This window comes from Alosa pseudoharengus, unplaced genomic scaffold (genome assembly GCF_046254945.1).
Source record: "Alosa pseudoharengus isolate Yale_2024_CS ecotype anadromous, Long Island Sound unplaced genomic scaffold, YU_APseudo_1.1 YU_APseudo_1.1_scf_2, whole genome shotgun sequence".
NCBI lineage: Eukaryota > Metazoa > Chordata > Actinopteri > Clupeiformes > Clupeidae > Alosa > Alosa pseudoharengus.
In genome coordinates, this window is record NW_027468663.1 from 22,484,972 (window position 1) to 22,501,257 (window position 16,286).

General features: G+C 47.3%; 1 protein-coding gene across 1 annotated transcript in view; it reads right to left on the reverse strand.

Moving 5' to 3' along the window:
- znf827 (zinc finger protein 827) overlaps positions 1-15,691 on the reverse strand; it is a 50,958-nt gene extending 35,267 nt beyond the window's left edge. The window contains exons 1-2 of the mRNA XM_076294220.1: positions 15,366-15,691; positions 1,019-2,335 (exon numbers count right to left, since the gene is read on the reverse strand). Coding sequence (XP_076150335.1) covers positions 1,019-2,335; positions 15,366-15,408 — 1,360 coding nt within the window. The 5' untranslated portion in view covers positions 15,409-15,691. The remainder of the gene's footprint in view (positions 1-1,018; positions 2,336-15,365) is intronic.
- Positions 15,692-16,286: the final 595 nt, after the last annotated feature.

Here is a 16,286-nt window from a genome sequence, read left to right on the forward strand (position 1 = left end):
GAGGAGCACATGGTCCGCACCAAGCCTGCGTGTCCGCGGGGGAAACACACAGCCGTGTGTGTCTGGGGAGCAGGCCGGCCCCTCAGACCCTCCCCCGCTGGGCCTCCAGACCTTTCCCAGGCTGCAGGGCCAACTCTGAGCAGAGCTGCAGGTCTGTTACAGCAGCACACACACACACACACACACACACACACACACACACACACACACAGCCCTGCAGGAAGGCATGGCACACCTCCGCCTCTCCGCTGCCATTTTACAGCAGCACACTGGGGCCGAGGGCCAAGTGCCGCAAAATGACAATGAACTGTACAGTTTCAAATTACTGTCCGTTTGTCGACGTGTGAAATGAGCAATTCTTTTCACTTGTACCCATTGTTATGATTCCAGCTTGGTGTGAAGTGTCTGGCGCCCACCACTGAAGGATGTGTGTGGCTCCAGCTGTGTGGCCCGTGACCTTCAGAGGCCCGCGACCTTCAGAGGGGATTCTGTACAACACAAACTACTGTCCCTCTTTCCAGACCCACTGCTTTTTGGGAAGACTCGGCTAATTGTTTTGTTTTAATGAGGACTTCATTCTTGAGAGGATATTTCAGATAGATTTGATCTTGTTTTTATCAGATCAAAAATGAATGAGATTACTTCCCTATTCAATATATGCTTGAGTATGAGAAAAAGATGTTCACTTTCTTTTTTTGTTGGAAAAGGCACAACCTCAAAACGTCCTTTGCCTACTCAACCCTGGAAACAAGGTCCTCTGCATGGGGCCACTGACATAAAAAAGCCTTTGTTAAGTGGAACACCACTTTAAAGTCACAGACCTTTTGTGTTTTCAGAGGAGGGAATCATTAAGCAGATCACGCAGAGTTTTCTTTTCTTTTTTTACATTTTTAAGTCTCCCTTTTAATACATTAACCAATGGAAAGATGGTCACCGTGCTTTCTCTGGGTCAAATGTATACAGTAGCATTATTTCACTTGAATGGAGCAAAGCCACAGAACACCAACACCACTGTTACCTGCTTGACTGCTGGACTTGGTTCTGCCCTTTGGGGTGGGGGGAAGCAGCAGGTCCATGCTCTGAGTGGACGTGGGGGTTTTCTGATTCCTGTCCACCAGGGGCTTCACGTCGTCTGTGGAGCCCGGACCCAGATTAGTGTCCTTCTTGTCGGCCAGTAGGTTGCCTGCTGCTCGTGCCGCCACCTCCTTCAGGAGGGCAGCCGACGAGGTCATGGACACGAGCGAGAGGAAGGAGCTGGCAGGGCTCTGGTGCTCCGCTGCCGCCACGCTGCTCTGCTGCTGCTGCTGCTGCTGCTGCTGCTGGCTGCGCTCGGACACCTTCTTGGAGAGCGCCGCTAGCGTGGAGCTGGCCGACTGTGGGCTAAAGGGGGAGGTGAAGGCATCGAAGCGCACCACGTCATCCGAGCCGCGCGTGCCTAGCGGTGGCATAGAGGTGGAGGAGGTCACTGAGGAGGAGGAGGAGGAGGAGGAAGAGGAAGAGGAGGAGGAGGAGACGGAGGAGGCCGAGGCCACGGCAGCGCTCTTGTCTTGCAGCACAGCGTTGGCCGCTGCCTTCAGCTTCTGGATGGCCGAGTCCGGGGACAGGCTGCTGCCGCTGGCTCCAGAGCAGCCGGACGGTGGTGGCCACTTGTCGGCCATGCCCACCCAGACAAAGCCACTGTTGGTGGCCACGTTGTTGCCACTGGTGCCGTTGCTGGGGCTGAAGGGATCACCGGTGGACTCCTGCTTGACGGTGACAGGCACGGGTGAAGCAGAGGCGGAGGCAGAGTTGGCACTGTTTCCGCTGCTGTTGGCCAGGCGACGGGCGAGGGCGCTGAGCTGCTGGGCGTGGTGGGACGACGGCGAGAGCGTCAGGCCAACGGGAGGCGAGTCGGAGGCTCCTCTGGCCGCCGCGCCTCCCGCGCCTATGCGCCCCAACAGCGCTCCTTCCTCCAGCTTGAGGGAGCCAGACTCCAGGAGGCGCCGCAGGTTGCTGCTGAGCGGCTTGCCCAGCGCATGGGCAGTGGCGTCCCCGTAAAGCGAGGACACCACCGAGGAGAGGGAGTCCTGCGCGTTCAACACGGCCCCGTCCAGCCCCAGCAGCTCCAGAGAGGCACGCTGAATAGGCGTGGAGCAGCCGAGCGAGCCCTCGGATGCTGGGGTGTCCGCCAGCTCAGGCCTCGCTGGACCACTGCCTGCATCGGAGGAGACGCGTAGCTCATCGGGCCGCACATCACCATAGGACGAATCCGAAGGTGTGTCCGAGGCGTTCCCGAACCAGCCATCATCCTCGGCAGCACCACCCTCAGGCCCCCCCTCTGAGACAGAGTCCACATCTGCGGAAGGAGACAGGAGACATGTTTAGCACACACTAGCATTACAAACCCCTCTGCACCGTCCTCCAGCAGCACCAGCAGCCCCATCCACTGTGCCAGTTGTGTCAAATACATGACCATGGAAAGGCTGCGAGTTTACAATTTGCTTCATTTTCTTTCTCACATAATAGTTTGGACTGACTGCTGAGCTCTTATTCTGCATCCTCTGTACCCTCAATATTCAGTTCATATGTTCTGATGTAAAAAAAACACTCAAAGTCAGCCTACATTACCAACTAAAGAAAAATGCATTTGCAATAGCTAAATTTGTTTGCCTCAATTTATTTATAAAAAGCAAATCTAGTCTTCCTACAAATGTTGGCTTCACATTGGGTACAATGGCTTAATGTAAAAGCAATATTCTTAGGAAAAATTTGACACAAATAAATAATGAATTTCGGGGTTTATGGGAAAATCAGTGGCTTCCCTTCAGCGAGGCACTGCACGGTAAAATAACTTGCTTTTCATTCTTTTTTTAAACCATTTTTCCCCCTCACAGGGTCTAAAGGAGTCTAGTAAAGGGGTTACCATGGTGACGGGTCCTTCTGGGAGGCTAGACAGCAAAGATTAGGGTAATAGAGGTTACAGAACTAGATTAATATTCATGAGCGGACAGATACCACCAGGGAGCCAATAAGGATAGGGTTAAGGTCACCAAGGGTCATTAATATACACTTCATGTATCAATATTCATAAGCAAAACATTACAGCTTGCCAGACAAGGGCAAACAAAAGAAAAAGTGAATCTTCCTGATACATATCAGGGCTCTACACTAAAAAAAAAATTCAGGAGCACTTGTGCGACCAAGTTAAAAAATGTAGGAGCACAGACAAAAATGTGGGCGCACAGACAGTTCTGTACTTAACTTACACATAATCTAACATTATACTGCAGCTAACAGTTAAACATGCCAGTGCACCAATTGCGAATATTAAGAATGGCTGACAACATTTAGGCTACAGGAAGGATTTTAAAGATCAGTGCCTAGGCTACTTTATTTTCAGTCTGTTCTATTTTCCTACATTTTGTTAATGTAAAATAGTATAATACATTGCCATATTTGCATTTAGCCTGTATATCAAGTATCCTGCCAAATGTAGGCTAATTTATTTATTTGTGAATCCATCTATAGCTAATCCAAATATGCCCATGGTGACCTATCTGACTGCATACTGCCTAATACTACTACTAAAACAGTCCATTTTCTCTTCCACAAAACCCAACATAGGCTAATCAAGGATATATGTCTTATACTTTTAGTTTTTATTTGAAATATCTGCATTGATGGGGGCAGTAGGCAAACGTTAGGCCTACTTTCGTTTTGCACTTCAGCTTGTATTCGGTGTAAACAAACAAGCATGCGTGGAAGCCTGGAGTTGTCAGTAGCTTTGAATAAAATGGGAGTATTACGGGAGGCTACTTTTGTGCCGGTTCGCTACAGCTATATTTTGCATATTGCAGCCAATACGTCAACTGGGCTAAAAGGTATGTTAGGTTACCTTTCCTTCTCTCACTGCATTCTCAGAATCTTATCCTGTTCCTCCTATACCCAATAAATTCGGTGGATAGAAGAACTAATTTCTTCAATCTTTGCATCTTGGCTGGCTAGTCTAACTTCCCGCTTTTTCTGCACGCTCTTGGATTTGATAAAAGCGACTACTAGCGAGTCACAACGCAAAACTGCTAACGTTGATGGGAGGTGTAGTTTTTATGCTGCATTCGCGACGTGATTCTATGGTTTGCACCAGTAATGTTTCTCGATGTTGCGGTGTATTTTGTAGACAAATATTGACATGGTTAGAAGTCATTCACACCAGTGCGCCTAAATATTTTTTTGCACTCGCACGGCATCATTTTTACTCGCATGTGTGAGTGAAATGGGCGCACTGTAGAGCCCTGCATATTAACAAACCACCACAGAAACATGTTAGAAAGCTACAAGTCTGTATAAGGGGGCCACAGCCAAACCAGCATTCTTTCTTTTCTCTTCCTGACTTTAGACCACATATCAGTTGATCTATAATTGCATGCATATGTACACCTATCCTTACACTGCATTACCAACAAAGACAATCTGCAGATGAGACATAAACACAACATCAGAGTGGCATCAGAGCCCAGGAACTTGAATATAATGTCTTGAAACTCATTTTGGTGGGCTCCCCCTCCTCCCTCACTCAAACACATCAAGGCTGGCCTTACACTGATGACCCCAGCATAAGCCTGGTGCGCTGCACTCTGTTTACAGGGAAAAGAAAAGCCGTTGCCCAGCAACGCCACCCCTGCGACCCGCAGGGATCATTACAGTCAGTGCACATCTGGCCGGCACTGACTGTGTGTGTGTGTGTGTGTGTGTGTGTGTGTGTGTGTGTGTGTGTGTGTGTGTGTGTGTGTGTAAGGGGTGGTGGGTCTGTAACCGAAGTGACCCTATCCAACAGTACACCCCTGATACTGACAGAGACATACTTCATCATCCTTTCCTCCTCCCTCACACACACACACACACACACACAGTGCAAAACTATGTCTGCTGATGCTTGTGAGAGTTGGTCAGAAAAGAAGAAAAGAACATCTGACGGTACACATTAGTTTCTAAGACTGTGACTGTGATGCAGGACAGATGCACTGGCATGTGATTAAAAACTCTGCAAGCATCTGAGCCTGACTAAATTTCACATTGAACGCAGACTTGCACTTACTGCAAATCACCTGGGCACCACAGCAAACTGCAACAGCCATGAGCTACACTCATGTGACAAGCGTAAACCCTGCCTCTATAATGACTCTAATGCTGTTAGCAGGAACATGGCTGGATTGTTGACCCGAACTACTGCACACACACACACACACACACACACACAGTGCCTGGCCACGCAAGGCTAGGCTAGGCTAAGCTATGCCTTGCCACTCTGAGCTCCCTGACCATGGCGTGGAGGCTTGACTCTGGACTAGAAGCTCTGTGGGCGGGCTGACATTTCCCAAGGTCATGGCTCGACCACATTTCCGCCAGGCTTTGTCTGAGACAGACAACCCCCCTGGCTCCTGACACACTCTCTCTTCTCGCTCTCTCTCTCTATCACACACACACACACACTTTAGCCTTTCTCAGACACCACAAAAACATACATAATGTGCTGGCACTGACACATTCACAACTCACTTTCATATTGTTCTATGTGAATAGAAAATCACAGACTTCATGACAAAAACAAACCTGAAACTCCAGCTGGTTCACAATGGCTAATGGAACATGGAACGCAGTAGAAACAGTCCACTGCTGAATGAGCAATGATAAGTGATGGGACTGTGCTTATACTTTACATGTGTGGGACTAACAGGGTTGTACTGAACTGGTTCTTGCTGTCCCTGATCCCTTCGGCATTCCCTCCAGTGCCAAAGGCTGCGCTACAGATCTACAGATCTACAGAGTTACAGATCTACAGAGCTACAGATCTACAGAGATACAGATCTACAGAGTTACAGATCTACAGAGATACAGAGAGGCTGTTCTGTGTAGAAACGGTATGACTGACATGCGGTGCGGTACTGTACAGCGGAGCTGGTGTTCAGCTGAGGGTAGCCCCGCAGGCTACAACCAATCACATCTGACCCTGACTGTGAGATCAGAGATAAAGATTAATTTAGTTTTACAATTAAGATTGTCTTAATAGAGGAATAGAAGTGATTAGCATAGGAAGAAAAATACAACTGACTGATCAAAAAATACAAATATATGCTATAAGCTTACACATTTCAAGATAGATAGATAGATAGATACTTTATTGATCCCCAGGGGACCAACACCATCCTATACAACAATAGTGCTGCTCCTAAGAGTTCTCTAACGTTACTATGCATTGATCCTTGTGTGTTGGGAGATCTGGATGCGTTAAATTGCTTGTATCCGTTAAATCCGTTTGTAAAGTGTGTATATGTCAGTTTTGAAATTAGCACTTCGCCCAGCAAGCAGTACAAGGCAGTTGTGCTAAAGTTCGCTTGCTATTCGCAATGCTATTTTAGCATTGTTTTGGTCATACAGTCTATGGTTTCTGTGGTGATCGACGCAGACACAGGCGACACCGAACTTCGAAGCCACACACCCCCTAGCGTTATGGCGGTGAAATGCACCGCGATGCAAAGCAACCCGATGCAGAACAATAAAAGGGTCACAACGCCGTAGGAGTGACGGCGTAGCTATGCCGTGGAGTTGATGTAGAAGCATGTAACAGCCTTAAGAGTTCTCTAACGTTACTATGCATTGATCCTTGTGTGTTGAGATTTGGATGCGTTAAATAGCTTGTAATTTGGTGCCAGCATAACCACACTAATTTCAGCTTTATTTGGCTAACGGGGCCAGCATATCCACAGTAATTTCAGCTTTATTTGGCTAACGGGGCCAGCATATCCACACTTTCAGCTCTCAGTTGTCCATCAGGGGACACGCAGAAGATGGCCAGAGGGGGAGGATGAGGAGTAGCTGGGTTCCTTTGGTAGGTCAGCAGCCACATGACTTGCGTGAGGTTGCCCACCAACACACTGCAGTTATTCTGCGACTTAGTCAGGCATAAAAATCAGCCCAGCTGACCCCAGGGTCACGACGAGGGCACTGGAGAGGAGAGGAGTGGAGAGGCAGGCAGGGAGGAAGGGAGGGAAAGGGGAGAGAGAGAGAGAGAGAGAGAGAGAGAGAGAGAGAGCGGGCGGGCGGGCTGGCTGCTTCAGCAGAGTGCTAGAGAGAGCAGCCAGGCCATTAGTCGATTAAGCCTGGGCGGAGCCATCAATATTCCCCTGATGCCAATGGAGCAGAGACAGGCACTCCAGCGACAGCAGCCACAGACACGGGCAGAAATGCGCTCAACTGCAGCCTCAACCCCAATGCTATACAGAGACTTCCCCAGTACACCATTACAGTACACTTACTAAATCACATTCACAGATGAAATGGCAGCCCAGGGTATAACGACCGATGCCTCTTTTAAATTATTACAAAATATGGAACAATAACTGCACATGAGCAGGCATCCTACCACCCTCCCCAGCGGACCTTCTCCAGCCTCCTGAGTGAGGCAGTGCGATGCGGAGCTTCGCAGGGAGAGGTGGACACTGGCCGCTGGGGGGCTTGCACGGACGCTGTCAGCGAGGCGGTCGCAGCACCGCAGGCAGATAAGGAGCGGTGGCGGTAATTAAGTGTCCGGCTGGGCCCTGCCGGGGGTTGCCATGGCCGCGGGCGATGCTAATGAGCCAGCCTGCCGGTCATTGAGCGCCTTATTAGCGGTGCGGACGGCAATATGGTGAGATGCGGTGCTCGGGCCGCTCTGTGAGCTCTGGCGTCACTGTTGACTAACGGAGCGCCAGAGGGGGGGGTAATTCCGTTAATTGGGACACTCTCAGGATCGCCCAGCCTGTCCGGCTGATGGCTGTGGAGGAACGGGGGAAAGGTGGGAACTGCAGGGTTCTCACAGCAACGGAAACGGATGGATGTGGATTTTATATTGTTCCTCATATCAAATCATTAAGACCTTCAGTACTATAACTCCAACATCATTGAGGTCTTGACTAAAATGAGATGTGTCCATTTTTCCCATGGGGTTTACGATTACTTTTCCCCTCACAATCTCCTTAAAACCCAATGGTCATATTTATCTGCAATCCACAGGACCATCAATCCCAAGCTTTTAAACTCCCTGGCACCATCTCACAGCACAGACAGAGGCCTTGGATGGGCCATATTTCTCCCACAGCGAGACTACCCTCTCAGCATGGCCCTTTGCTATATATAATGGCGGGAGATGTCGTGGTGAAGTGTACTACATATTACCATCTGTGTATTTTGGGCTTGGCCCCGGCAGACTGTGGGCACTTTGGGCAGCGAGCCAGAGGTGAAACAGGAAGGAGAAGTGTTCTTGGAAGAGAATGAGACGGCTTCGGCCCCCAGACCTCTGAAATTCCTCTCCGCAGATGGAGCGACCTTTTTCTGCTCTCGCGTTTATTTTTCCCCTTCCATTTTTAGACCAACGAGAAAAAAAAAGCAGGACCAAGAACACTCATAATCTCAGATGTGTCATCAAAGAGCACAGCGACTACAGCATGAGTGAGACACACGGTTTCCATATTCTACCATGTGAAGATCCGTCTACTGAATGCTTATCCCAACAACACCAACAGCAACATCATCCACATAAACATATTCATGTCGACACCTATGTATGCTTTGCAAAATTCCCCTTAGTCTCTTCCCTTCTCTTCCAATTAGACGACACTAACGCCACACAATACAAATCATCATCGCTGTGTGACAAGCTTGTTTTAAGGGGTAATGGCATGAAATCAGTAGCACACAGTAAGACAACAGGAAGTAGATATAAGTGTAGCTAGAGGCAAGCAGAGCAAAGGGACGGGATGCTGAGGTGGGTTACAGTGGGTGCTATGACGCTAATGCCACCATGCGTTCACACCAGCGCTGCCCACTCAGCCAGACATGGTACATGGTGTGCCACAATCTGAGGCACCAGGGGAGCTTTTTCTTTTTCTCTCTCTCTCTCTCACTCTCTCTGATTTTCTCACATTGCCTCGCACACTCTGTCTCTCTTCTCTCTCGGCTCCCCTCCTCTCTCTCCTGCAACTGTAAATCACACTCGTCCCACTAGCGCAGCCCAAGATGCAGCCAAGCTTGACTACCCAGCCACCCAGAGAGAGAAAGACGGGCAGGGACAGGGGGAGATAGAGAGAATGGGGTGGGGGTGGAGGGTGGAGGGGGGGCTGTTGCTTAGTGTGAGAGGAGGGACAAAAAAGATGGCTTTTTTATAGCAGCATTGGTGTGACAGCAGCTTGGCCACGGAGCCCGCGGCTGTGCCTGCTTGGATTCGAGCCTGTCACTCAAGACAGGGACACTAATCAGGATTGGTCCCGGTTTCTTCCCCAGGAACAGAAGGGGGTGGGGGGTGGGGGGGGCAGCTTGCAGCCATTAAAAAAAAGGTTGGTGGGGGAGAGAGAATTGTAAGCCCGGCAGGGGAGGCTGCCCTCATTTACATGCAGGGCCATGAGAGGCCAAGAGCTGATTCCTTTTCCAATCTCCATGTTAAACGCTGGCCAGGGCGGCCCACGCTCAGCCAGCCATTGTTCAGCCACGCTGCTCTGTGTCACCACGATACCCATCTCAGCTTTCAAAAAGTAAAAGAAGAGACAACACCGCCAGATAATGATGACCTTATCTACGCACACACCTAAAAAAGACTGTCATTTGGTACAGTGGGCTTATGTTGGTCAACCTTGTTGTTTTTCCGTGGCATTCATCAGATTTCTTTTTTACATTCAGCCAGCCAGTCATTTTCATTTATCACAATTAGGTTTGTCTCATTCAGAGGCACTCCCGCGAGATTTTACTGTTCACTGGAAGAGAAATGATTACTATGACAACCATCTCTGTGACTTGCTGGGTGAGGGGGCAGTTTGGAGCAGTCAGACATTTTGTGATGACCTCATCTTAGGGTTTTGAGGGGTCACCAAGGCCTGCCCCTCACACAGCAGCTCTGAGTTAAGGCGGCCAGAGCCCACTCACTGAACCAAAAAGTCCACGTCAAAATGACTTACGAGGGCGAGGGAGGCAGCCAGAGGAGGGTGGGCTGACTGCAGCAGACCCTTACTACACTCTAGTCTGGTTTGCATGCCAAATGGGGCTTTTAAATGGTTTTTCAGAAAGGATTTGTACTAATCTGAAAAACCTTATGGAAGAAGTGCAAATACATCTGCCACTGACCAAATCCTGGAACGTGCAGAAATAATGACACAACAACCTGAGCCAACATGGTCCCCTCTACAAATGGTCTCTTCCAGAGCAAACCAAAACAGACACGTCAATCACTGAGCTGAACATCAACATTTAAACAATAATACATATCACAACCTTTGAAATCACCACAGAATACATAAACAACCAGATAGATGCTGCCACAGTATGTACCCAAAGAATTCAATGCATCCCTACAATGTTCCCATAAGAAAACATGGAAAATGTCCATCAGTGAAGAGGAGCCTGTGAGGAGCCCCTCCCCTCCCCCAAACACTAGTAGCTAAGCTGCCTACACTCACCTACATTTGAAGCCTGTATGTCAGCCCACTGCACCACTGAGAAATCGCTTTCACAAAGAAGATGTCACAAATACAACTTGGCCCTTGTAGAGCAGCCAAACCCTCCTCTGGTTATACATCCGTTCCCCTGAAAGCTGCCAATAGCTTAATAAAATGCTACTCTATATGAATGCCTTATGTCTTAATATAAACATAACATATTCTGCCAGTCATTAGTGTTACCTCATTAGTGTCCCTGCTTGTTGCCCTTCTATGTTCATAAACACTGTGGGTACTTTCTTGACCAGGGGTTAAGTTAAGCTTAGACAAGTGAGCGCTCAAAACCGCTAGATGGTCTGGCAATCCAGGGCATCTTTGTTGATCTGCACAAGGGAGCGAGCTAGGATGTGAGCAGTAATGAGTGTATATCCATGAAGATAACAGGCTCTTAGAAATGGTGCCCAATTTGGCACTCCACAGTAAATTCATGCACATCCTGGTCCACAGAAAATCCAAAAGACGGGTTTTAATCGTCTGCCTCTTCTTCTCCACACACTTTCTCAGCAGTTTCAAAGAGACCCTTAATTTCATGCTACAGATAGGCATGAGCTGTGGTGCGCTGTTACTCAAGAACAACTGCCCCAAAGACAAGCCTCCATCCTCACAGTGGAGTAAGTGGGGCTGCTTCAAGTCTCTCCTCAGTCATTTCCATCTTCCCTTTGAAGTCTGTGAGGCAAGCGTGCACACACACACACACACACACACACACACACACAGAATGTGAGTGAGAGAGAGAGAGAGAGTGTGAGTGAGAGAGAGAGAGAGAGTGTGTGAGTGAGAGAGAGAGAGTGAGTGTGAGTGAGAGAGAGAGTGTGTGAGTGAGAGAGAGAGAGAGAGAGAGCTGGCTAATAAATCACACCCGTGTTTAGTGAGGCCCGTCTGGCTCTGGCACAGCCTGATGGCTCCGACTCCCTCTGACTCCGCAGCTCAGTCCCCCTATGAGCACCGTTGCCATTGCATCCGCGGGCGTGTGAAAGGCCTGTCCCGGAGGGGCTGGATGCACTTGTGTGGTACAACAACAGAGAAAGCGCCTCAAGCTCTCGAGCTGCTACTAACCCCCGCCATTCCCCCATCCTACTGCACTCCACCAGTCTCCCCAGCTGAACCAGCGAGCTGTTCCTTGTGAACGGCTGCCAGCAGAATGCCTGCTACTCCTGCGAGAGGGTTATTACTCAGTGTAGGGGCTCGGCTGTAGCCAAAGGGCTGCTCTCTGTGCTGTAGATCTCCATGTTGTGACTTGTCAACATGCGGAAAATCGTTACTGCGCCCAGGCACTATTCCACATGGGCATTGACTGAGATGGGCTGGTTGAAGGGCTGTGTTTAGATTTCTTTTTGGAGATGTTTTTAGCCTTTCCTTGACTGTAGGTGTGCATCCACTGGCAATCAGTAATTCCCTGGCATCTTTTCAAACTGATAAAAAAAAATCAGGTATATTGTGGTTTTAGTTGGTTAGTTAATGAGAGAAAGCCAAGAAAACAAATACAAGTACCATCACCCAGATATGGCAAAGAATTGAAAGTTGATTCCATTTAAAGAGAAAATATATTATACATGTGTGTCTTAGGAAAACCTAATTTGACTCTCATATATGCAAAGAGCTTCAGTGTGTAGGCCTACTGGCTTTTGACAGGTCAACCTTTTTGTTAGATTAGCGTTTTGTAATTACTGCCAACAGTGAAGCCATACTGTCAGCGTGAGACTGGGGATCACAAGACCACCCACTCTGCACAACAGGTCCAACTCTGGTACCACATAAATGTAAACATCTTTCAGTTCTATGACCATGTGTAAGAGTCGAAACCTGAAAAGAAGAAACTCAAAGAGACCCTTTTGTGTGGTTGACTTTACAGGCCCAACTCTGACATCTGACAGTTGTCTAACACCTGAGCTTCCACGGTGTTCTTCATAAGTATGACATTCAGCATCATTATACGCTTGACCTCCAGTGAGCAGACCCCATGTCTGATCAGGCCGGTTGGGGCATGGAGGGGGTCCTGTTGGGAAGAGGTTCGCTTTTTGGCACTTATTCCCAACACTACGGGATGCCAAGGGCGAAATGGAAACCTCCCCTCATTTTCCTTTCCCCTTAATCCAATGTTTTCAAGCCCCGGCCCAGCCAAGGTCATTATAATCATAGTGGAGTGGAAGGATGCCAGTGACCTACCATTACGGTAAGGTACGGGAAGAGAAAGAAAGGGAGGGAGGGAGAGAGAGGGGAGAGGGAGAGAGCTTCTCCATTCAGCCCCACTAGTGTTTAGAGGTGGAGTGTGGGGGGCAGATGCAGTATCCAGTTTGAAAATTCATCCCTCCATTTCAAATGCAGATAACCTCACATCCGTCTGAAAGAAAATGTCTTCTCTCCCAGAGGAGGACATTTTAGCTGATGGCAAAGGTCAGAGCTTAACCTTCACTGTAATAAAAGACTCTGTGGCTCCTCAAAATGGCGACTGTCCACAAAAACAAAGAATGCGATGGGTGGGGAATTGGTGAGGCAGGGGACTGGAGAAAAATGTGGCAAGACCCTAACCTCGAATCACCTCAAGGACGAGAGAAAAACCTACACAAACACCTCCATGACGTTCAGCTTCCAAATTCAACCACTTCCTGAACACCTGTGCCAGATGAATGTCTAAACTTTTACTGCAGCACAGAACTAGGATTTTTTTAACTGAGATTTTTTTTAATAGTTCAATTGGAAACAAACAACCAGATTATCAAATAATTTTGGGTATATGGGTATATCAAATCATTTTGGGTGTATGTCTGCAGTAGGGGTGTAACGGTACACAAAAATCACGGTTCGGTGTGTACCTCGGTTTTGAAGTCACAGTTCGGTTAATTTTCGGTACAGTATGCCTGTAGGTACTGCTAATCTAAAATTCACTGACAATAATTTTGTTGCACGGTGGGAATAGTATTTTGAAAAGGTGTCAAATGTTTTTGATGTTAATTGACTAAACTGACATATGGTCCACTACACTTGTTTGTGTGGAAACTCAAATATGAAACATGGTCCGCAAGCAAAAAAGCCTACTGTTGATTACTGTTAAAGACTGTATGACTTTGTGACATCTGTATTGAACCGAACATCCTGTACCTAAACGGTTCGGTACGAATAAGTGTACCTTTACACCCCTAGTCTGCAGTGGGCTATAGAGTATAAAACAACAAGTAAATAGGGGAGATTCTGTTCAGATTCTATTCAGTCAACAGCTGCTAGGATTCTTTGACTGTTTTTTTCAACAGAAAATTATTTTCTGCAGATGACATGTGACATGTTTTATGTAGATGACAGGATATATTACAGCCAAATGAAAAATGTACAGAAAATACGTAGATGTATGGCCATAATATCTTTACAATGTGGAAACAAATTATTCAACACCAGTGGGGAGCCAATTATCAATTTAGCATTCTGTACACTTTCTGAACTGAATAAAAAAAATTGCCACAACTAAAAGTGCCCATCAACTACATATCTTACAGGTGTCCTACAGCATGAAAAGCAGTTGGTAAGACAGGTGTGATGTCACACTTCCACAAACCCACCTCCAGAGACCTAACACATGGAGAGAGAAAACAAAATACAAACCCACACCTTTCGGAACAGAATCCAGGGTCACCTACCGCCAGATTCACTTGGAGAGGTTAAGCGCTCACCCCAATATAATTAGGTATGTAGACCTCAAGGCTAGAGCAAACTTAACGCCACTGTTTTCCAGTAGCCTAGACCTTATAAGGTTTACTATACAAAACCCTGGTGTGACTCTCAAAATGTGTGAGTCAGTTAGAACTTAGTTCTTCAAAATGTGTCAAATTAGCCATGGACAAATACGCAATAATCAAAAGATTCAACACTAAGGGAAACGGCCACTTGCACATTGTTTTGTGACAAAATTACATATTATGTCTGGTCAATTTCTTAGTTGACGAGTCTACCTCAGGGATCCTCTAGTGGCCAACATTAGCAATTGCGCCTTCTTATTGCTGAGCTGATAAAAGCACAATCTTCATCCTAGCTACACCGGGTCAACTGAACACAAATGGTGATTTCTGGTTCCACTGGGTGTAGTTTCAAGCGACGAGAACCGTGAGGTGTGTGTCGCACTTCACGTTCACAACGAGGATAAGTGCAATTCGCCTCTGTGCCCGCGTTATTGATCGTAGTCTGTCTGCAATGAATGGCTGCAAAGGGAAGGAAAAACCATGAACTTCAGGTGACCGACCATGGCTTTGACACAGGCAGCCTGCAGACATGAACCCCACTGAACTGGGAGGGGTGAAAGAAAATACCTCAGCTTAAAAAAAATCTTTTGACACGCAAAATAACTCGACATATTTAAGAAACCAATGCGTGAACAAATCAAGCAGTCCTTTAACACAACACGATAGAAAGTTGTATGAATGCGTTTAATAAAGAATTAAGTTGACAAGCTAATAGCACTGAAGCTAGCGAGGCAGGGGCATGGAAGCCCGAGTCTGCCTTGTCTGATCCGCCTGACCCTTCATTTTATTGCGGCCAGAATCTCAGAACCTCCCCTTTCTCTTTCGCGGGCGAGAGACTCCGTCAGACGGACAGATACACGAAAACGCTCCGCTATAAAGGCGTATACAACCAGTACACAAGCAAACTGACCGCAACCTTTTGGCGGAACGGGACCTTTATCGATTATCTACTATTAAAGCCACCGCTACTGCACTCGCTGACTAGCCTCTCATCGCCAACATGGCTGCCTAGCACAGACCTAAAAAAGGAGAAATAACCTACGCCGTGCCTTTGTCTGCTTCACCTCTTTAACCCTAAACTACTGCGCAAAACACACGGAGAACCGTCAAAATCGCACTAATCAAGAAATCGACTTACGTGAAGGCAGGCGCTTAGGTTGCTCCTGCTTCCTCCTTGGCATTTTCCCCCGTTTTATCACATTCTCCTTCTTTTTAGGGGTAAGAAGAAAAAAGGTATTTTTCCATTGAAATTTTTGCGAGAGAGCGTGGTGGCAGGGACTTATCGTGCACCTGGCTGTCCTCGGTTTCAAAGTATTGTTGGGAATAGGGAATAGTGGAGGAGGTGCTGTTGTTGTTGCCGTGTCTTGACTATGGCTGCTCTCTGTGTAAGTGTGTGTCTCTGAGCCCCTAACTAACACTAATGCAGGGATCAAAGGGCAGCAACAGCAGAGCACACACACACACTCCCTCTCCCTCTCTCGCGCGCTCTCTCTCTCTCTCTCCCTCTGTCTCACACATACACACTCACATTAGAACTCGCCCGCTAGCTACAGCTAGCGCCGGAGAGAAGGGCAAGCTGCCCCTATATGGTTCTAAGGTAGGCTATATCCAACCAAATGAAATGAAAATACAAATAAAAAATATATATATATAAAAAACAAAAATCTACAGGTGCTTAATTTTTGATGACAGTGAAAAACAATGTATAATGCATAGCTTAGGCTACATTAAATGAAAACATAGGGAGCCATTGTACATTGGCTATCTTTGCATTATAACTTGCAGGTAGAAAGATGCGTTAAAATTTTGAAACGTGATGTAAATCATGTACACTTATTTTTATAATAGGGCTGATTAGTAGACTAATATAAAATGCTAATATGAAGAATAATTCAATATGCACATTTACCTGTGTGGTGCGTGAACATAGTGGTTACCTACAGGATAGCGCATTTTAATCATCTTTAGTAGCCTAAATTAATATATAGGCTGATATTAAAACTGCTGTTCCATCTTCGTCTGACAAAATAAAACAGGATGCAAAAGCTTCAAGTCTCAA